We start from the raw sequence: 23,326 nt of genomic DNA, 5'->3' as shown, positions 1-23,326 counted from the left end.
TTTTCCATGTAATTTTCTTCAGATCTGAGTGAATAATCCTGTTTAACCAGTTGATGCTTCCGACCAAAGTTACAAAAGTCTTTTTTTAGTATGGCGTACTTAATTGGTACGTATATTCTTTTTTTTAATATGACGTACTTAATTGGATTACTCCTTCCGATACTATAATATTTGGTGTTCCGATACTATTCCGGATGATCGGAAAACTTGTTTCGCAATTCCCATTCCAGTACTCAATAAACAGTCACTCCTGAATTGCATTGGCAAAACCGGGTAGAGAATGGTAAATAGAAGTCTGACGCAAAAATTAGAAGACCGCAATAGTACCTTTGTACCAAGCAACATATTAAGTTTTTTTAAACTATACAGTCATTATCCGATATACGCTATCGTACGGGACCGAGCGCAATAGCGTATCTCGAGTTTTCGCGTATAGCGGATTTGTATGGAAAAATAGTTTACACTACCAGTTCGAGGGTTGAAAAATATGGCCACAGAATTTTGCATTAAAGTTTTTTGTTGTAAAACAAATTTAATGCAAAATGCAAAAAGAACATTAAGGAAACTCAAAAAGAGCATAAAATATTTCAAAGTATTAAAATATTTGTAAAAAACACATGGAGCTGTCAAATTTAGAGCAATCGCGTACTGCGAATTCGCGTATATCGAGTATCGCGTACTGCGGATAATTGCTGTATCTGTTGCAAGCAGTCTACATACATAACTGTTAAATGTTATAGACTGCTATCGTTGCGTAAACCTAAGAAAGCTGGATGACTGAATAAAGTAATACTTTTAATAATAATAATCATAATCATTATAATAATAACAATCATAATAATAATAATAATAATAATAATAATAAAAGTATTTACAATAAAATTGTAATAAAAGTAATAATAATAATAATAATAATAATAATAATAATAATAATAATAATAATAATAATAATAATAATAATAATAATAATAATAATAATAATAATAATAATAATAAAAATAAAAATAATAATAATAATAATAATAATAATAATAATAATAATAATAATAATAATAATAATAATAACAATAATAATAATAATAATAATAATAATAATAATAATAATAATAATAATAATAATAATAATAATAATAATAATAATAATAATAATGAAAGTATTTATAATAATAATAATAATAATAATAATAATAATAATAATAATAATATTAATAATAAAAGTATTTATAATAATAATTATAATAATGATAATAATTCAAATAATAATAATAATTATAACAGGGCTTTAAAGGTGGCACAGACGCTGAAACATATTGTTTTGCATTTAAACCGACCGAATTTTGCTGTACTACCTGTGATAAGGTAATTGCAAGAGGCAATGGGCTTGCAAAGACGAATCGTGATGAAATTAGCTTATATTTACTTATTTATTTATTTCTACAAATGTCCGCCTAGAGGGCTTAACAATGTTTCTTAATTACTAAGGAAAGGATAAGGATGAGGAAGAGTAAAGACGAGAACGGAAGAGGGAGAAAGGAGTGTTAAAATCGAACAAATGATAGTATGAATTAAATGCAATCTGAGCTTTAAGGAATTATTGTATTGTGAAACAAGAGCTTAGTTACGCACAAGGAAGTTGGCTACCAACTGATCATTCTACAGGGTTCGGACACTCCTGAGGGAGGTCAAAACCGCAACACGGTTGTAGCGCTGGATAACTAAGTCAGTCAGTAAAGAAATTAAGAAAGTTTAAAGGGAAGTCTATGGAAGTGTGTAACACAGAAAGATATAGTAAATAAAAACAACTACAAAAAAACCGACCGCTTAATAAAGAAAACGGATTAACAATAATGACAGAGAATTATCGAGAACTACACCCCCCACTTTGACACCGGGCGCGGCCCAAATGAGGCTAGAACCCGTGCCGAGCATGTTATGTTGCAAAGTCGTGCGAGCTGACGACTGTACCACGGGATCGTCTCGGTGTGTTAAAAAAAAATTTGTGCTGAACAATATTTATCACAAAAAAACTTCAATCGCAATGAAATTACCTTATGTTAAAACAAAACAAAAGAAAAAAATGACAAAGTAACTATTCCTTAACAAAAGCTAAAAAAGTTTCCGATATTTTGTAAATAGAAAAAAAACTACACTGCCGCTGAAGCTACACACAACACCAACTAAGAAGAACACAACACACATTTGGGGCGCCGCCACGCGCGCTTCAACGGGTTTAGAGTTGAGGTCTGGGTGTGTTGGTACACATGAGGCTTGAACCCATGTCGGGTGCGCTGAAGGCTAAGTAACTGATCGCGCTGACAGTTGTGCCATAAATCCACCCATTAGGAAACATGACCCCACACATGTTTCGAATATTAATTATCACGACATGTTTCTTTCACTCTGATGCGTCACACACGCCTTTTTAACACACTCGCAGCCATGTAACTTTTTTTTCACTTTTGTTCACTTTTTTCACTCACAAAACGAATGCAGGTGCTGAAAAGATCGAGCTGGAAAAATGCCACCGCCACCCCCCCGCACCCACCCCACCACTATCACCTAAAACGGGCCTTAGCCACAAAACGCACTGCTTTGCACGTTCAGCGCTATGGCGGTTCCTGGGAGCGGCCGTCTTTCGCTGGGAAAACAATCATTGGCCATAACTGTACTTTACCCGCATGAATAGAAGCGGGGGGCAGGTACAAGAAACTTTTTTCAATAAATATTTCTGTGGCCAAACATCTTTTTGCAAACATAACAGAATTTGTATAACAACCAACGTTGAAAATATAGCAAAAAGAAGGAAAAACTAAATTCTAATGTGATAATGTTAATTCTGGTGATGCCGGCGGAATAAAAATCGGCGTCGCGCTGAACGTGTTAATCATTCCCCAATACCCTATACCACCAGTTTTTTTTTTTTTTTTTTTTTTTTTGTAAGCAAAGAGTAATATACTTACATATTTCGATACCACAGAATGATTCTGTTTGTCTCACAAACTGAAAAACTGGAAAAAATCGTTTTAAAATTCTTAAATTTGCACAACTTTTGTCGCTCTCCAAATCACTCCCCTGGCCAAGAACGCTGTCGATTTGGTTTTGATGTGTGTATCGAAGAAGCGCGCCAATTTCACGTACGTGTATTGATTTTCCATATCGCACACACAGCCCCCATCCTGTGTGTATGTGGATCGCTACCATTTCAATACAAGCTTAACTAGGAAGTCCTTGTTCATCTGTTCTAGTAAGTTCATGGTTATCTGACCTTTATCCACTATCCGTTTTCGATTTTCTCTCCCTCTATCTCTTTCTCCCTTTCTCTCTTTCTCTTTCTCTCTTTCTCTTTCTCTCTCTCTATCTCTTACTCCCATTGATCCTTTTTTATTTAGTAGTAGCAATAGATATGTTTTATTATCACACGGTCTAACAGAGATTCATTGTTCCATTTGCAGCCCACTGGTCCATTTGAGTGCCGTTCGAGCACCGTGATCAGGCCGATAACAAACTGGGCTACGAAAACATCAAAATTCACACTAGTCTAAAGCGCATGAAAAAGCATGAAATTGGTGCAGGCATGTAGTTATTATTATGGAATTGTACAATCGCACAAACCCATATAATGTGTTGGTTTTTAAACCATTCGAGCGCCTATGTTCATGAAAACCATATTTGTCGCCTTCATCGCACTAGATAGTGTGCATTCTGTGCTGCACGACTTTGATGCTGCGCATTGTGCTTTTGCGTGTCGAGACTTCCTAGTTAAGCTTGTATTGAAATGGTAGCGTTCCACATACACACAGGATGGGGGCTGTGTGTGCGATATGGAAAATCAATACACGTACGTGAAATTGGCGCGCTTCTTCGATACACACATCAAAACCAAATCGACAGCGTTCTTGGCCAGGGGATTGATTTGGAGAGCGACAAAAGTTGTGCAAATTTAAGAATTTTAAAACGAATTTTTACAGTTTTTCAGTTTGTGAGACAAACCGTGATTCTGTGGTATCGAAATATGTAAGTATATTACTCTTTTTAAAAAAAAAAAAAAAAAAAAAAAAAAAAAAAAAAAAAAAAAAAAAAAAAAAACTGGTGGTATAGGGTATTGGGGAATGATTGCCTGCGCCTAAACGTATGGTCCAAAACAGCCGAAGTCATACAAAATCATGAAATTGTCTGCGCCCTTGTGTTCCGGCGTCCTCGTGAAGTTTACCGAGCCGTAACGAACAGTTGTGTTCGATAAATATGTGTGCGTATCAGGTAGCAGCATTTGTACTGCTTACCTGCCGTATGCCGCTGTGATAATGAGCGAGACGCATAGACAACGCATCAAAAGGACATGTGTAGCCGTGAGGAAATTTTTCTGTGTCTCTTTTGCCTTGTCCTTGCCTTTAGATCCTGATGAGTGAAGCATGCATACCTTTCGGGTACGTTCGGGGTATTAGCTCTGTCCCTCTCATGTTAATGGGTAAGATAGAATCGTATGCCATCGGCTCTGCATTCGGGCGTGGGCAGGCCCGTGGACGCTGTCTGTTCGCACACATTAACACGTTCAGCGCGACACCGATTTTTATTCCGCCGGCATCACCAGAATTAACATTATCACATTAGAATTTAGTTTTTCCTTCTTTTTGCTATATTTTCAACGTTGGTTGTTATACAAATTCTGTTATGTTTGCCAAAAGATGTTTGGCCACAGGAATATTTATTGAAAAAAGTTTCTTGTACCTGCCCCCCGCTTCTATTCATGCGGGTAAAGTACAGTTATGGCCAATGATTGTTTTCCCAGCGAAAGACGGCCGCTCCCAGGAACCGCCATAGCGCTGAACGTGCAAAGCAGTGCGTTTTGTGGCTAAGGCCCGTTTTAGGTGATAGTGGTGGGGTGGGTGCGGGGGGGTGGCGGTGGCATTTTTCCAGCTCGATCTTTTCAGCACCTGCATTCGTTTTGTGAGTGAAAAAAGTGAACAAAAGTGAAAAAAAAGTTACATGGCTGCGAGTGTGCTAAAAAGGCGTGTGTGACGCATCAGAGTGAAAGAAACATGTCGTGATAATTAATATTCGAAACATGTGTGGGGTCATGTTTCCTAATGGGTGGATTTATGGCACAACTGTCAGCGCGATCAGTTACTTAGCCTTCAGCGCACCCGACATGGGTTCAAGCCTCATGTGTACCAACACACCCAGACCTCAACTCTAAACCCGTTGAAGCGCGCGTGGCGGCGCCCCAAATGTGTGTTGTGTTCTTCTTAGTTGGTGTTGTGTGTAGCTTCAGCGGCAGTGTAGTTTTTTTTCTATTCACCCAATATCCGAAACTTTTTTAACTTTTGTTAAGGAATAGTTACTTTGTTATTTTTTTCTTTTGTTTTGTTTTAACATAAGGTAATTTCATTGCGATTGAAGTTTTTTTGTGATAAATATTGTTCAGCACAAATTTTTTTTTTAACACACCGAGACGATCCCGTGGTACAGTCGTCAGCTCGCACGACTTTGCAACATAACATGCTCGGCACGGGTTCTAGCCTCATTTGGGCCGCGCCCGGTGTCAAAGTGGGGGGTGTAGTTCTCGATAATTCTCTGTCATTATTGTTAATCCGTTTTCTTTATTAAGCGGTCGGTTTTTTGTAGTTGTTTTTATTTACTATATCTTTCTGTGTTACACACTTCCATAGACTTCCCTTTAAACTTTCTTAATTTCTTTACTGACTGACTTAGTTATCCAGCGCTACAACCGTGTTGCGGTTTTGACCTCCCTCAGGAGTGTCCGAACCCTGTAGAATGATCGGTTGGTAGCCAACTTCCTTGTGCGTAACTAAGCTCTTGTTTCACAATACAATAATTCCTTAAAGCTCAGATTGCATTTAATTCATACTATCATTTGTTCGATTTTAACACTCCTTTATCCCTCTTCCGTTCTCGTCTTTACTCTTCCTCATCCTTATCCTTTCCTTAGTAATTAAGAAACATTGTTAAGCCCTCTAGGCGGACATTTGTAGAAATAAATAAATAAATAAATATAAGCTAATTTCATCACGATTCGTCTTTGCAAGCCCATTGCCTCTTGCAATTACCTTATCACAGGTAGTACAGCAAAATTCGGTCGGTTTAAATGCAAAACAATATGTTTCAGCGTCTGTGCCACCTTTAAAGCCCTGTTATAATTATTATTATTATTTGAATTATTATCATTATTATAATTATTATTATAAATACTTTTATTATTAATATTATTATTATTATTATTATTATTATTATTATTATAAATACTTTCATTATTATTATTATTATTATTATTATTATTATTATTATTATTATTATTATTATTATTATTATTATTATTATTATTATTATTATTATTATTATTATTATTATTATTATTATTATTATTATTATTATTATTATTATTATTATTATTATTATTATTATTATTATTATTATTACTTTTATTACAATTTTTATTATAAATACTTTTATTATTATTATTATTATTATTATAATTATTATTATTATAATGATTATGATTATTATTATTAAAAGTATTACTTTATTCAGTCATCCAGCTTTCTTAGGTTTACGCAACGATAGCAGTCTATAACATTTAACAGTTATATTCAGTTATGTATGTAGACTGCTTGCAACAGATACAGCAATTATCCGCAGTACGCTATACTCGATATACGCGAATTCGCAGTACGCGATTGCTCTAAATTTGACAGCTCCATGTGTTTTTTACAAATATTTTAATACTTTGAAATATTTTATGCTCTTTTTGAGTTTCCTTAATGTTCTTTTTGCATTTTGCATTAAATTTGTTTTACAACAAAAAACTTTAATGCAAAACTCTGTGGCCATATTTTTCAACCCTCGAACTGGTAGTGTAAACTATTTTTCCATACAAATCCGCTATACGCGAAAACTCGAGATACGCTATTGCGCTCGGTCCCGTACGATAGCGTATATCGGATAATGACTGTATAGTTTAAAAAAACTTAATATGTTGCTTGGTACAAAGGTACTATTGCGGTCTTCTAATTTTTGCGTCAGACTTCTATTTACCATTCTCTACCCGGTTTTGCCAATGCAATTCAGGAGTGACTGTTTATTGAGTACTGGAATGGGAATTGCGAAACAAGTTTTCCGATCATCCGGAATAGTATCGGAACACCAAATATTATAGTATCGGAAGGAGTAATCCAATTAAGTACGTCATATTAAAAAAAAGAATATACGTACCAATTAAGTACGCCATACTAAAAAAAGACTTTTGTAACTTTGGTCGGAAGCATCAACTGGTTAAACAGGATTATTCACTCAGATCTGAAGAAAATTACATGGAAAATTGTGTGTTGCAAACCCATCATAACAATATCATAATTGCAATTTGTCGAGCTTTAATGGCGAGGACAACTGTTTCATTCCACCAGCGGACGAAACTTCTGCTTACTGTACCCTTTATATAAGCGATGCTAGTTAAGGCTTTATTTTTTATTGTTTCCCTAAAACGCACAAGGAAGGAATCATTATCTCAGGGGGGGCTAATGTGTGTGATAGTTCTGTTGTGCACTTTTCCTAATCAGCCGCTTTATTTTTTCACCTGGGCCATTTCTGATGGACTATGTAATGATCTGGTTGCTTCAGGTACCAAAATAGTCCTGCAACATATGGCCAGTGGGGTTAGATAGTGAATCTGTTCAGGTAGAATGCCGGGCATTGAAATTACCAAGAAATATTACAGGTAATGGTACCTGTGGTAGAAGGGTTTCTATTTCCCGTGCAACAATAGTACAAGATAGATAATGATGGTAGAGAAAGGAGAACGTATCAACTAACGATTGTGGATTCGATTGATAAATTGAGTTGCAAAAAAAATCTTCCACACACTTTAAAACGATATGTATATATGTATATATCAGCAAGTAGGTTAAAAAAAAAACGCGCTAGAAACATTCGTCAATATCTCGCACAATATTGTGACACTTATCCTCTTGACAATAGTATTATAATTAACGATTCTGGGCGATAATCAAAGTTAAAGAAAATACTCATCGTGATTTTAAATTCACATCTGCACCAAAACATGTACCAAAAACACAAATGATATTGCTTGTTATGCAAAGTTTTAAGCGAGGTATTTACAACATGCTCATTATGGGTTCAAGTCCCATATGGACCGTGCTCCCCTTAGTGACTATCCTGCTGCGGGTAGCCAATAACCCACCGATAGTCCAACCAATTAATGGTATTAAAGGCAGGCCTTGATCGATAATGGTTGTTACGCAAAATAATAAGAGATGTATTTGTTGAGCATTGATAATTGATGGTTAAGTGAAACATTTGTCATCATGGGAGCTCATTTTGAGGGGCTCCAATGCATTTGGCTTTACACTTTCGCTTAATGAAAAAAAAAATGCAAATTTCAGATAGTATAGAGCAGAGGTCTTCCAACTACGGCCCGAGGCTATATCGCTGTTCATTCCCGACCCTGTTACGATCTCGATTCTAATATCTAATATCCAGTTCATATAGGACCGCCTGAAAATGTTAACCCTTCAGTAAAATTTGGCGGCGAATAATAATAGAATATTATTATTCCCCATTCCCAAGGTTTGGCTTAAGACTTTGCACATTAATTATGGTTTTATGGTTACAGTGTGTTTCCACTTAATATTATTTTCCAGTTTAAAATATCGGATAAACTTTTTTTTTAATTGAATTGGTTGAATTATCGTGTTGGTAATTGTTTGATAATGTTTAATGCCCTATCTTACTGTGGTTGTTGCGCCATATCAGAAGACAAAAGGGTGAACATTAAGAGTAATGTACGAACAAGCTGTGATAATTTTTCAACTTTATTCTACCAATTTTAGGGCGACCGAAACGTTTGCATCGCTGGTGCTTAAGCTGCATGAGCCTGTTGCAGCAGTCGAATGGCTTATAGATCATAAGCTATTGCAGCTATTGAAGTGCGAGCAGCCGATGCAGCTGCGTAAAAACGTAAAGGGGACGAAGGATCGCTGCAAGTGGGTGTGCACAGGACGAATGTGCAAAAACGCGGAAGTCAGTGTCCGTGCTGGATCTTTCTTTGAAGGATCCAGACTTACACTGATGCAGGAGGTCCTGTTGCTGTACCTGTGGAGTATCAATGTCAGCGTGGCAGAAGTGGTGAAGCAGCTGCAGCTCAGCAAGATAACGGTAATTGACCATTTCCGTAATATACGTCTCCTCCTTTTCGATGTTGTCGCAATGCTGGCGCCATCAAAAATTGGCGGCCCGGGCAAGACAGTCGAAATCGATGAGACGAAAATTACCTCACGAAAATATAACCGTGGACGGCTCACTCGCACAGAGAGTGACCGAGAGTGGTTGGTTGGTGGAATTTGTCGGGAGACAAACGAAATTTTTCTGCAGCGAGTAGATCATCGGAATGGTGATACGTTGACTCGGTTAATATGCGACAACGTAGATGATGGCACAACAATCCTAACCGACTCTTGGGGAGGATATGTTTCATTAGCCGAGGTTGGGTACAGCCATGGCATGGTTAACCATTCAAAAAATTTCGTTCATCCCGACAATAAGTTCATTCATACGCAAAAAGTCGAAAATCTATGGCGTTGGCTTAAAGATTTCCTTAAGAAAAAAGGCACAAACCGCATTACGCACCTGAATCAGTTTTTGGTGGAATATCACTTCCGCAAAATGCACCCTGATGATTGTTTTCAGCCTTTATTGGAAGCTGTGAAAGTCACACATTGATTTTCGATATTTGCGTAACCTCATATAGACATATTAATTTTTTTTTCTTCTAGCATGGCTGGCCATTTCCTTTCGACCTCCTCGTGGTGCTGGCTGGAGTATTCAATTGGTATTTTTTTAATACCTTTTGTATATACCAACTGGAAAGGAAGTTTTTTTTCATTTCAGCTTAAGGTCCTCTTACCCCACATGGTAAGGTAAGCGTTGTCTCAGTTTGTCGATGACTCAAATGCTGGCACAGTTTGGAACACTAACATTCATCGCAGGAAAAACAACATCGAATTAATACTGCTTATATGTAGAAACAGGTATGTTTACTTTTTTCTTGCTCCACTATCCGTGTATAATTGAGGCAGTGTTGTTTTGGTTAAAAGACTGGAGATATGATTAGACTTTCTGTATAATACTCCCCATTAGCGTAGTGTGCTTTCCGTCAATTCTATCCCGCTGAATTCCAGTACTGCAAAACATTTACCATTAATGAAAGCTTTAAACAATTTTTCAGCATGGCTAACATGGCACTTTTTTTAATCTACATCTACTTTTTCATAGTATAACCCAAATTCATCAAAGCCCAAATTTCAATCGCTGGAACCTCAGCATCCAATTGGATATCAAATCAAAGGTAAATTTATAAACTATAGTATAGCACAATTAAAACACTTTTTCTGTTTACAAAACGCATTACTATTTTCATTAAACACATTTAACACTTATTACAATAAACACTATCAGACATAAACACATGCACACCATAGCAACACACCTCGGAAGAATTTAGGCCACATCGTTCATACAAAAATTGCCACACTGAGGCACACTTATAGCAAAGTAGTGGAACCGAGAATACATCACCAAAAGCGCAGGCAAAGATAGATAAACACTTAACAATTAGAACAAATTACACATCATAACCCAAAGCAGGATCAGCTTATACATTATAATCCAAAACACCCATAAGCGACAGTTTTTCATGGTCTATAGTGACAACAACTAGAGCTTTTGTCAACATCAAGCAGAAGCTAAACGATAGCAATGAATTGTTAATAAAACAAACCAATGGGCCTCATCGCGAACGAAAGTCGATAAAATTTATCCGATCTGTTAATTTGCTCGAATCCACCGGTGGAATTTATTTTCCACCGGTGGATAATTTTCTCCACCGGTGGATAATTTCTCCACCGGTGGATAACTCTTTCCGATTCGAGTAGCCATTGATTTTGCCTATCTGTCAATCACACTTTTGTTTACATTTAGAGGTGTTGTTTTGCGGAATGAATAAAATAGTAAATTTTGCTTATTTATGGACCATCTAGTGAAGAATCCACACCAGGCCTTAGACAGTAGTGACTGTAGGCCTATTCAAACAATCCGGGTAAAGTGTAAAACGGGTTGTAGGCTGAACAAGTCTAGTTGAAACAAAATCGTATGAACTGGAGGACGAGGTTTGAATCCTTTCTGAGCTTGCCACCTTCACTGACGCTTGTCCTGTGCCATATACCATGTGCGTCCATCAACTCCAGCCACCGCGAACGTTGGATCCGTGAACGTCCATATTTTACGCCCTCGTGCAAAAATATATTTAAACAACGCGGTACACTTATTCCGTGCAGTAAGGAGTGTCCGAAACCGCTCACGGTCTCTCGCCCTCACCAGTCCATTATCCTGGCCTTAATGACTGACGCCTCCAAGTCATCTGGCCACTTAAATTTAAACCTAATACGCCCTCTCCGCAATTGCGGATTTAACCGTAAGCGGACTGATTGGCCGCAGGAGGCTCCGTGGACGAAGAGACTCAAAGACTACAGGGGCCCATATATGAGGGATTCCAACCAATACCCCCCACTCCCCCAAGAAACAAATTAAAGTGTATTTGATTCAAAGCCAAGAGATGAAATCTCCCCCCACCCCCTCTCCCTGCACAACACCTGGGACGATCGTTTCCATGCCTTGAACAAGGACCGTCCACTGAAGACTGGCGAGCTTGATACGACAATGAGTGTGCTTCCACACGTACGATGATGATTGCGTCAGATTTGATAAAAATAAAAAAACTACGTTAAAATTGTAATGTATGTGATTCAGAAGAGAAGCTATTCAAGTGTACATATTCGTTTAAATGGATGAACAAAAAAATTCATTGGGTGACACGTTTGTCACGAGGCGTGGAACATAGCGATGTGTGTGTCAATCCGAACACTCCCGGGCTGTACCCTTCCATAAGCGACCCTGAGTTTTTGGGGATGGTCCGGAAGGTACAAGTAGGCACAACACCTTCGATAGGTGCAAAACAACGCAAACGATTCCGACCGGAACTCGCCGCTCCAAAAGATAAGAGTTGCTTATAATTTCTTGTACCAAGTGATAATACTGGTCTTCCCAATCTCGTTGCGTGTCGGAACCGATTCTAACATGCCATAAGGCCATAATATAAGGTTGGATAAAAGAGAAGGATTAGCAGAAAAGGATTTTTTTGGTTTCTTATTTCTTAGCTTGAACTATAAAAACTAGATACCTGTTATAAACCTAAATTTATGTGTTTTGATTATTAAAAAAAAAAACAGGTAAATTTATATTTTCTAAAAAATAATATTTTAGCTAAATCGAGTGATAAAACATCTTAAATAACTCAAACAGCGATAAAACATCCTTTTTTGCGAGCTGTGAAACATGGTTTTTAATATTATTTAGTTTTCCACTGTTATATCAACTGGGGTGGAGCAGAAGATAAGGCTATCCGACTGAAATGGTTTTTTTATATGAAGTTTTCAACTGCATATCCCACTGCTCGACTTTTTAACCACGTTGCTATGGCGGCAAACACCATTCCACTCCACTGCCAAACCGATCGGTTAGCGAAGATTCTGATTGAGAAAACGCAATTGGATAACATTGGAATTTTGCTAACTGATCGGCTAAATTATCCACTCCGTTATCGACTTTCGTTCGCGATGAGGCCCAATGTCCAAATAAAACAATTTCCGATCATGGCAGATCAGATTCGTTCGGACTGTCAGAACAGATAGGACGATACGCTTCCTAATTACCTCGTCAACTAGTTGTGTGTGCGTGACAGAAAGAGAAAAAGGAAGGGGAGGGGGGGGGCGGGGTTCGGATCTGGCCAAGAGGAGTAATGATTAAAGATGTCTTTAGGAAAGGTGCAATTATGTGGAGTAGTTTTTTTAATATTGTTTATAGAATATAAGTTAAGATATGTTCATCTAATGCAACTTGCACAACGTTATAGTACCTGTAGAAAATTACACCGGGTGTGAAATTGGAGGAAAACTTGTGATATTTTAGGAATAAGAAAAATAACGTGTAGGCGGTTGAACTTTCACTTTGCTAATGTGTATTCACTTGTCCGTTTGAGTTCATTTGTACATGCTATAATTCATTACATAGTTCATTTCATCCTCATCTATTTCCCTGTTTATATTGTAGCCTTCAAGTGTTGTCTGTTTCTAATCCCGTTACCATAATCCCATAATTCATGCCATAATATAATTCAAATAAATATATAAATTGAAATTCAAACATTCCGGCCACCAAAAGAGAATTCTTTTTAAAATTTCAAAAATGCCATAAATTCAAATAAAAAGTGAGAAAATTTCAAAAATGCCACAAATTCAAATACAGAAGTGAGCGAGCAAAGTATAAACCTAGCTGACCTATAACACTTGACATCTCGCTAATGTCAACAAGGTTTGTTTATTATATTTCACGTGGTGAAGCTGCGCGACATTCTAACCTTTGCTGCTCAATGGGATTAGGTAGCAATGCGATCCTATTTACTGCTCTGACGATTTCCTTTCCCAAGCCTGTTCGTAGTGTAACTACTCTAACTACACCGTCTTTACCCGGATGTAAAGCAGTTATTCGCCCTTTCGGCCAAACGGTAGGTGGAACGTTATCTTCCTTTACTACAACTAGCTGATTTATTTCTAGCTTGACCGGCGCATTGTTTGCGTGCCTTGCTCTGGCTTGCAGCTGCTGCAAATATTATGGGTACCACCGGGACCAAATTACTTGTAAATGCTTTTGCACTACTTGGTACTCTTTTAACCGATTGGAAGAAAGCTTACTTAAATCAACCTCCGGTACTGCCTGCATACTACAACCTATCAGAAAATGAGCCGGGGTTAATGCTTCCAAATCAGTTGGTTCGTCGGATAACGGTACCAACGGGCGAGAATTTAAACATTGCTCAACTTGAGCTAAAAGGGTAAGCATATGCTCCTGTGTAATGCTACTAGCTCCTATTGTTTTTAGAAGGTGCTTTTTGGCCGATTTTACTGCCGCTTCCCAAAGACCTCCGAAATGAGGTGCACGCGGAGGGATAAATTTCCACACCATCTCATTTTCGGCGCACCAATCAAAAATCCCTCTCCTATCAACCTCATCGATTTTTAGCATCTTGTAGATACGATGCAGTTCATGCGCTGCCCCCTTGAATGTTGTTGCATTGTCTGAATGCAATTCAGCAACCTTCCCTCTCCGCGCGACAAAACGACGTAATGCAGCCAAAAATGCAGTCGATGTGAGATCACTCACCAGTTCGATATGAACTGCCCTGGTCGCGAAGCAGACGAATATTGCGATATACGCCTTGGTGGGACTGCGATTGCGGATGGTGGACTTCAACAAGAACGGACCGCAATAATCCACCCCACACACCGCAAACGGCCTCGTTGGTGTTACCCGTGACTCAAATCCGCTACCGCCTGTTTCACCAACGTCGGCTTGTTTCTAAAGCAAGTGTGGCACTGGTGATACACACGCTTTACCATATTTCGGCCTCCAATTAACCAAAACTTCTGCCGCAGTATGGTTAACATTGCTTGTGGTCCGGCGTGCATTTCCTGCTGATGGACCCTTTCTGCCAATAGCACTGACAGACGATGTGATGCTGCAAGGACTGTCGGATGCTTCGTTGCCTCTGGGATGTTGGCATTACCTAGCCGGCCACCGACAAGTAACACACCCTGTGCGTCGATGTATGGGGACAACCACTTCAGCTTCGATCTCGTACTAATCTGTTTCCCTCGTTGTAGATCGACCAGCTCTTCCGCGAACGACTCCTGTTGTGCTAGCTGGCACAAACGCAGCTCGGCTTGCTGTAGCTCCTCTGCTGTAAGCGGTGGAACGGAGTGCAGCAACGTCTTGATGTCCGCTTTTACCTTAACGCGCTTGCACGATGATGCCTTGGTTGCCTTAAGCGTTGTGATGAACCGCAAGCAGAAAGCCACAACTCTCCTTAACTTGCCATACCTTGAGTATTTGGCGAACAGTATGTTGCTAAAATCACACATCGTAGATGTAGTGACAATGTGTGAGACTGCCAGTCGCTCTTCGATGTCAGCCTCGCCTTCCTTCATCGCTGGTTGATCATGGGGCCACTTCTCTTGTCCGTAGGACAGCCAACTCGGTCCATGCCACCAACGTGTACACTGCAGCAATTCTTCCGGACTCAGCCCGCGCGAGATGTCATCCGCCGGGTTATCAACTCCAGGAACATGGCGCCAGCTGGAGATACGCGTTTCTTCCTGTATTTGTGCCACCCTGTTGGCCACAAATGGTTTCCAGCGACGCGGTGATGAGTTCAGCCAGTGCATTACTGTCATCGAATCTGTCCAACAGATAGCCGTAGCTGACACCTTGAGTGCAGAAACCACCTTCTGAAACAGGTGTACTGCTAGCCGTGCTGCACACAACTCCAACCGGGCGATTGAGTTCGTGTTTGCTAACGCTACCACCTTGGACTTGACAGCTAGTAATCTGACCTGGATGCCTCTTGCGGATACTGCTCGTACATAGCAGCATGCTCCATATGCTCCTTGTGAAGCATCAGCGAATACATGTAGCTGCAGGTCTTCTGTGCCGGATTGTGAAACAAACCGAGGCACTCGTAATTCGCGTAGCGAGTACAATGTATTGTGCAGCTTTCTCCATTCCTCTTGCAGGTCCATTGGTTTGATCGCTAGATCGTCGCTCGGAACTCCTTCAAGCGCTTCGGAGACGTTAGATGCCCACTTCTTCAAGAGGAAACCTGCCGATTCAAGCATTTGCGAAATTTGCGTTCGCATTCCAACGGCCTCTACTACATCTTCTGCTCCAGTCAACAAATCATCCACATAAAAGTCATGTAGCACTGGGTCGACTGCCAAAGGGTATTGTTTGTGGTCGTGCGCAATTTGTTGTAGCGTTCGAGTAGCTAGAAATGGTGCTGTTGCGGTACCGTAGGTCACCGTTTGCAACTCATACGTGGAAATGGGATCGGAGGGACATTCACGGTAACGTATGCGCAATAGATTTCGATCGTTTTCACAATGACGAATCTGCCGGTACATTTTCTCTACGTCTGCCACTATTGCGACAGCGTGTTTTCGAAAGCGTAGGATGATTGTAAGCAGATCATCCTGCACTGTTGGACCAATCAGCAGAGTATCGTTTAGCGAGTAGCCAGATGTTGTTTTGCAGGATGCATCAAAAACAACACGCACCTTGGTTGTTGTACTGGTCTCTTTGACTACCGCGTGATGAGGAAAGTAGCAATGTGGTTTGTTGTCATCAACGGGTTCCGTGAGTTTGATCATGTGTCCCAACGACTCATACTCTCTCATAAATTTAATATATTCCCTTTCCATTTCAGGATTGGCCTTCAGTCGACGTTCTACACCCAGTAAACGATGATCTGCTATCTCTTTTGACAAACCCAGCGTTCTTTCAGGTTTGGGGCTTCGCGGCAAAGACACAATGTAGCGACCTTGTGCATTACGGCTCGTGGTAGCTACGTAATGTTTTTCGCACATGTCCTCCTCAATTGACAAGGCAGGACCTTCCATAATACTCTCAGCCTCCCAAAACCGCTGGAGCAAGCGTTCGATGGCACCTTCGTTGGCGGCCGTGTGACACAATCGTAGATTGGGGCCAGCAAGTTGGGAAGTATTCCCCGAGACCGCCCATCCAAACGCAGTTTCTATCAGCCATGGCCTTCCGTTACCCAATGACTGTTTTCTTCCAGTATGTATCTCCCAGAACGTGTTTCCACCAATTACAACATCGACCTTTCCCGGAACGTGGAAAGACGAGTCTGCCAACTGTACGTTTGGGATGTTCCATTTCGCAATGTTTAAGGGAATGGTTGGAATTTCCGCTGACGGAGTCTTGAGCACTAGAAATTCCATTGACGAATGGAAGTCTTCTCCTAGCAATCGAACGGTCGCTGTGATGGAACCCTTCACGTGCTGTTTGATTTGCCCTATACCCGATACAGCAATGCTTACTTTGGACAGCGGTGTCAACAGTCGATGGGCCATAGATTCGGAGATAAAGTTGCACATCGATCCGGAATCTAACAGTGCTCGTGCTGTATGTTTATTGCCATGATCATCTACCAGTTGTAGTTGGACTGTTTCCAGCAGAACCACTTCATCATCCGACTGCGCAACCATTGTGACAATTGGCGTTACGTGCAGCAAGGAGTGATGGCGTGCGTTGCACGTAGTGCATTTAAACGCGGAACGACAATCCCTCACATGATGACTGCGATTGAGGCAGTTCCAACACAGTCGCTCACGGGTGGCTACTTCACGGCGTTGCTGTACGTCCTTTCGCAAGAATGCAGGACAATTGCGCAGATTGTGAAGCTCTGCACAACCCAAAACACACTGTTGAGCTGAAACATTCGGCGAAGTTCTCCTTGCAGTTGCAGCATTGCCCACAATTCTCGGCCTATGGTCGGAGACCCTTCTGTTGCCGGCCACCATTCTCAAACTGCCTTCACCGCTATTGGAAAACTCGCGCGATGATTTTAATATTCGTACACGATCTTGCAAAAAGTCTACTAATTCCTTGTACTTATCTTTTTTATGTTGCGCTGAGTGGTTCTCCCATGCCAGAATGGTCGACGAATCCAGCTTCATCAGAAGCAGGTTGGCGAGCGGCGTGTCCCAGGTGTCCACCGGTTCGTCGAGCTTCTTCAGCCCGTTCACATGCCGCGTGAATTCATCAACGAGCAGCGCCAAATCGTCCACGTTGTCACAGCTCACTGCCGGCAGGTGATGAATTTTCCGATAGTACTCCCGGATCAGCGTACGTGGATTATCGTACCGCTTCAGCAAGGCAGCCCACGTCACCTCGTAATTGTCTGCTGTCAATGTGGTGTGCTCGAAAAGCAAACCAACCTCGCCCTTCAAGGAGGACAGCAGATACTGCAGCTTCATTATATTCGGTATCTCACTGGCACTGTCGATCATCGCCACAAATCGGTCGCGGAACGTTAACCACTTGGTGGAATCGCCATCGAACGTAGGCAATTCGATTTTTGGAAGCCGCAAATTTACTGCACCTGATCGTCCCGAACTAATGAGTGTCGAGCTCGCTAATAGCATCGACTCATTCGACATATTTTGCGCGGCCGTAGGAGGTGGTTGCTTTCGTAGAAGAAAGCCCTTAACGCGACGATACCGTGTATCCATATCACACCGCTCAGTTACACTCGCATCTGTGGCCTCCTCATCGAGTTCCATCACTTTCGCATTTGCATGTAGGAAGTCCTCATAATACCTTTCTAGTTGTTCCAAACACACTGGTATTTCACTGGCATTTTCCTCGACGTAGCCGATCGTAAACTGTTCTATACTTTTCACCAATTCGACCGCTTGATGCCTTTTCAGTTGCACCGATTTCAACTTCTTCTCCATTTTTATTTTAAAAATTAGCGCGAAAGTTCACTGACTTCGCACAGTTTGCACGAAAGTTGTACGCAACGACGATCACGATTGGCGCGAGCTTGATGCGCTAATGGTTGCTTCCAAGGATGGCGGTTTTCGCAATGGTTCCAACGGTCGGCGTCACCTTTCTCACGAACTAGAATATGCACGCACGAAATGTTTTTATCAACACGAAAAAAAACGAAACAAGAATCACAGCACACTAAAGTCAGATTTGCCCGTGATAGCGGGGCAACCCACGTTGTGATTTGCGCAACACAACGAATAGCAAACGAATAAGTCCACACTTTGGTTCACACCAACGGTCACGGAGTGCCGTTTTCCCAAAATTAAGGCCACGTAGTGTCCGTACACAAATTTTCACTGTACGTAGTGCTTCCTTTCACGATCCGGTTCGAAGGACCAAATGTAGAAAATTACACCGGGTGTGAAATTGGAGGAAAACTTGTGATATTTTAGGAATAAGAAAAATAACGTGTAGGCGGTTGAACTTTCACTTTGCTAATGTGTATTCACTTGTCCGTTTGAGTTCATTTGTACATGCTATAATTCATTACATAGTTCATTTCATCCTCATCTATTTCCCTGTTTATATTGTAGCCTTCAAGTGTTGTCTGTTTCTAATCCCGTTACCATAATCCCATAATTCATGCCATAATATAATTCAAATAAATATATAAATTGAAATTCAAACAGTACCTTAAGTTTAAGCAAAATAAATTATGAAAAATTGAAAAAAGTAATGCTTGTCATCCTTAGTCATCTGCAACACTATCACTTATATCACAAAGCACCAAATATTGGATAATATTTCACTTTTTACTCTTCTCATACGATTGGGTATGTTTTAATTTACAATAGTTGAAAGAAAAAAAAATGATTGAAAGAAAAAATTGTTGAAATAAAAATGATTGAAACAAAAACGGTTGAAAGAAAAATGGTTTAAAGAAAACATGGTTGAAAGAAAAATGGATTAAGAAAACTACCATGGAAAGCAACAGCTAGCACCAGTCTTCCGTTTGTCCTGTAAATTATGAAAAGGAAAATAAAATAACCTATTTCAATTAAAGCTAAATAGAAAATCTAAAATTTTAAAATTATTTTACTTCACCCACCTATTTCAGCCTACATTTCAAAACACACAACTGTCTTTCAGGTATTACCTTTGCGGAAGCGATAGAAAAATGATGTCAACCGTTCTGAACGAGTGAACTAAGACTGACTTCATGCACTTTATGTTTATTGTTCATTATTTATATATGATGGTTACTAGATTACAACCAACATACTGCTACAATTACTCCACCACCGAGTTCCCCTAAGTCCCCCACCGTCCATACAACTGTACACGGTGAGCGGATGGTGTAAGTTTTGTTCTTTCATCATCCTCGTTCGGATCCTGTTCGCAGACTTATGCTGGTTCGATACGTTCTTTTCATGCCTTTCGATAATTTGAAAATGTATGGGGAAACCGTACCCCTGGTATGGGTGTCGAAGAAGCCGTTAAACCGAGGTGATTCGCACAAAAACGCTTTTGCATGGAACGGCAAAGCAGTTCGGCAAACTATGAACGACATATTTCTGTCTTAGAAAGTTAAAAAAAATCGGCCAGATTTCGCAGGGACTGTCCGTATGTCATTTAAACTACAGAACAATCGATATCTTCCCTGATATCAGCCGAGCAGGACCAACGGCAGTTGATCGCACCAACGTTGCGAATCGATACAGGTGTTCGATAAGGCCGTTAGCTTCGGGATGGTACGCTGTAGTACGCATGTCCTTGATCTGTCGTGACTGTTGCTGAAACGCTTAACCGAGATATCCTACATTCAGAAAATGCTTTGGCGACTGTTTCTGCTAGTATTTCTGGTAGGGGAACTGCTTTCCGCCAACAACTAATCCGGTCGATCATCGTTACTTAGTACCGGTTTCCATTTAACGTCGGAAGTTGTCCAACCAAATCGATGTGAACGTGGCGGAAACGGCTTTTCGGAAGCCCGAATTCGTTTAGTACCGCAGGTGTGTGACGACGGATCTTTGATCGTTGACAATCGATCTGACAAAGCGGACGACATCTCGATGAACTGAGGGCCATACGAACCTTCGCGCAACCATTTGTCTCATTGGCTACTAGATTGAAACTAACTAAATATTTCTACGAGCAATCCACCACAACATCACTATTCAAGCCGTATTGATCGGACACCCAAATGATCGATGTTAAATTGGAAGCGAAATCGGAACTTTTGCCATAACAGAAAAAATGTATCATAAGCACCAAGACCAGTTCAACCAAAAGGACTGATAAATGGATTAAAAAAAAAACAACAACATTTAAATGTTCCCCATATATATAACTGAAATAGAATTTCAATATACACTATAAGAATATCGTAATCTTCAAATTGTATTCAAACGAGTATAGGATACAACATCCCCATGGAATGAATCGTTCTCCTTTCTAGCTCGCAGTAGACTCTTATTGGGGTGTTTGTTTTACTTTATTCTTCTTCATATTGTTCCCTATACAAAACCTTCCTGTTTTTAAATGATAATCTTTGCTAAATGTTGTTTGTACGATCATTTTAATAAAGTATGTATGAAAAAGAACGTGAATCTATTCTACTTTTGTTTTGCTTTAGTACTGTGAGCGTAATTGTGGTGGGTATTACATTGCTAGAAATTGTTCTAATTTATAATAACTATAACATCATTCACAATAGTTTAATGTATAACGAATGCTTTTTGTTATCTTAAAGCTAACAGGTTATGTCAATTAAATTTGTGCAAAGCGGTTGTAGCGCCGGATAAGAAAGGAAGGAGGTATTGTATTGTATTATTGTTTATTGTATTAAGTGATTGGCCAAACAAGCGGCCTTATCACTGAATTAAAACTAAAACTTAAATAACTAACGCAGTGTACAATGACAAGACGGATCAACAGAATCTAGTAGGTAGGTGCCAGTCAAATAAAATGTAACGCTGATTAAACTTACGGGCCATCGCAGTCATTGGGTCGTTCTCGCTGTATGCACGTCTTGTAAAGTCAGTTCTTATTAGTCTGTAGTTACGGAACACTCTAGGAGGGACATTTATGTTGACTCTAGCCAGTAGAAGGAGGTGTGGTACAGAGGACATCGAACGCTCTTCTTCTTCTATTTGGCGTACTCATCCTACGCGGACATGCCGACCTATACAGGCTTTCAAGGCATTACAGGGTTTTCAATGATATTATTGACGTGTTCAGCGAGTTGTTGATTCGTTCGGGCATATAATTGACACTTTCAGCGAGATATTGAATTGTTCGGAAGCAGGCGTTGACAAGTTCAGCAATTCTGTAGTGTTGTCATTTGTTTTGTTTACACACTGTGCCGCAGGGTTCAATTTTTCATTCTGAAAAGTCCTAAAAGTAGCTAATAATCATTCCCCAAGCTGTTTAATTCATGAATTAGTTAAAACAAACATATTTTTACGAAAACCGTTTTTTTACCTTCTGATGAGAATGATCCAAGCTGCAGTCCAAGGGGTACGAAAGTGACAGCTCTATAGTATCGCCGAACTTGTCAACGCCTGCTTCCGAACAATTCAATATCTCGCTGAAAGTGTCAATTATATGCCCGAACGAATCAACAACTCGCTGAACACGTCAATAATATCATTGAAAACCCTGTATTCCATACCGCGTAGCCTGATAGTCCTTAATACGGGCGAACGTTAGATAATAGTAATGGTGTCGTCTTTTCCAACACAGCATACCCGAGTGTGCTGAACAGATAATATCAAGATTATTTGATAATCAGTCACAGAGCTAACTACACGTGTAATGATAAGTACCACAAGATGTATCGCCTAAGACCGCTTGCTTGATAGTATTCTAAGCATTCGTATTTTAAGCCTAATATCTTTTACTACTACTTTTAAACTACTGCGCAACATGACTTGCTCAAACAGTCATGCGATGTAGACGGCAACAGCAGGCCGAGGACATCTCGGGAACGACTCCAAACATCTTTAGGACAAAGCGTTTTCGCAACATAACTACACTTAACTTAACTTAACCAAACTAAACTAAACTAATCTATGCTTAACTTAACTTAACTAAACTAAACTAAATTAAACTAAACTAAACTAAACTAAACTAAACTTGACCACGGCGATGGACGTGCATCTGTAAGTACCGCATAGCAAGAACGTTAAAACGGCGAACGATGCCTTGTGCTGCAATATGTTCGTTTTAACCCTTTCCTTAAAAGAGAATAAAATATCATTTAATTTAAAATAGTTACAGTCAAATGATGTAAAATCTTTCATCCTATCTGTTAAAAATCGTCCTGAAACATAAATACCTCATACCTACGAACCATAACGATACACACATAATCCGTTTCTTTCCATTTCTGTGATATTTTTATCAAACATCTGAAAACACTGTCATCATGTTAAAAGTTTAAGTACATTTGGTTGCAGCGTTAGTCCCAGTTTCGAACATAGTTTGTTTATATATTTAATGTATACATTGCAGCATACATTGTATAATACATACAAAATGATTGCCTTAACATTATCCTCAAGCAAGTGCATGCTGCATATCTTTGTGATTGTATTAGATTTAGATTATCGCTACCTGTAGCTTTTCTATTTTGCAGCTAATACACTGTATAATTATGCTATGCTATGCTATGAATGCTTTCCTGACACTCTAATTTGCGGATGAAACCCTTGCTACACTGATTATTGACGCACCCAATTCAGGTTCTATCGTCGTTCTCGTCGTCATCGTCATCGTCATCGTTATAATCTTACCTTGTTTCCGATGCAATGATGCAGTTTCTGAGCTTTTT

At 39.7% G+C, this 23,326-nt stretch overlaps 1 protein-coding gene across 1 annotated transcript; it reads right to left on the bottom strand.

Moving 5' to 3' along the window:
* Positions 1 to 14,447: 14,447 nt before the first annotated feature.
* Positions 14,448 to 18,455, bottom strand: LOC133394000 (uncharacterized). The gene has a single exon (XM_061662103.1). The coding sequence runs from the start codon at positions 18,453 to 18,455 to the stop codon at positions 14,448 to 14,450; it is 4,008 nt and encodes a 1,335-aa protein (XP_061518087.1).
* Positions 18,456 to 23,326: the final 4,871 nt, after the last annotated feature.

The sequence above is a fragment of the Anopheles gambiae genome, chromosome 3 (assembly GCF_943734735.2).
Source record: "Anopheles gambiae chromosome 3, idAnoGambNW_F1_1, whole genome shotgun sequence".
NCBI lineage: Eukaryota > Metazoa > Arthropoda > Insecta > Diptera > Culicidae > Anopheles > Anopheles gambiae.
This window is presented reverse-complemented; position numbering and strand designations above follow the sequence as displayed.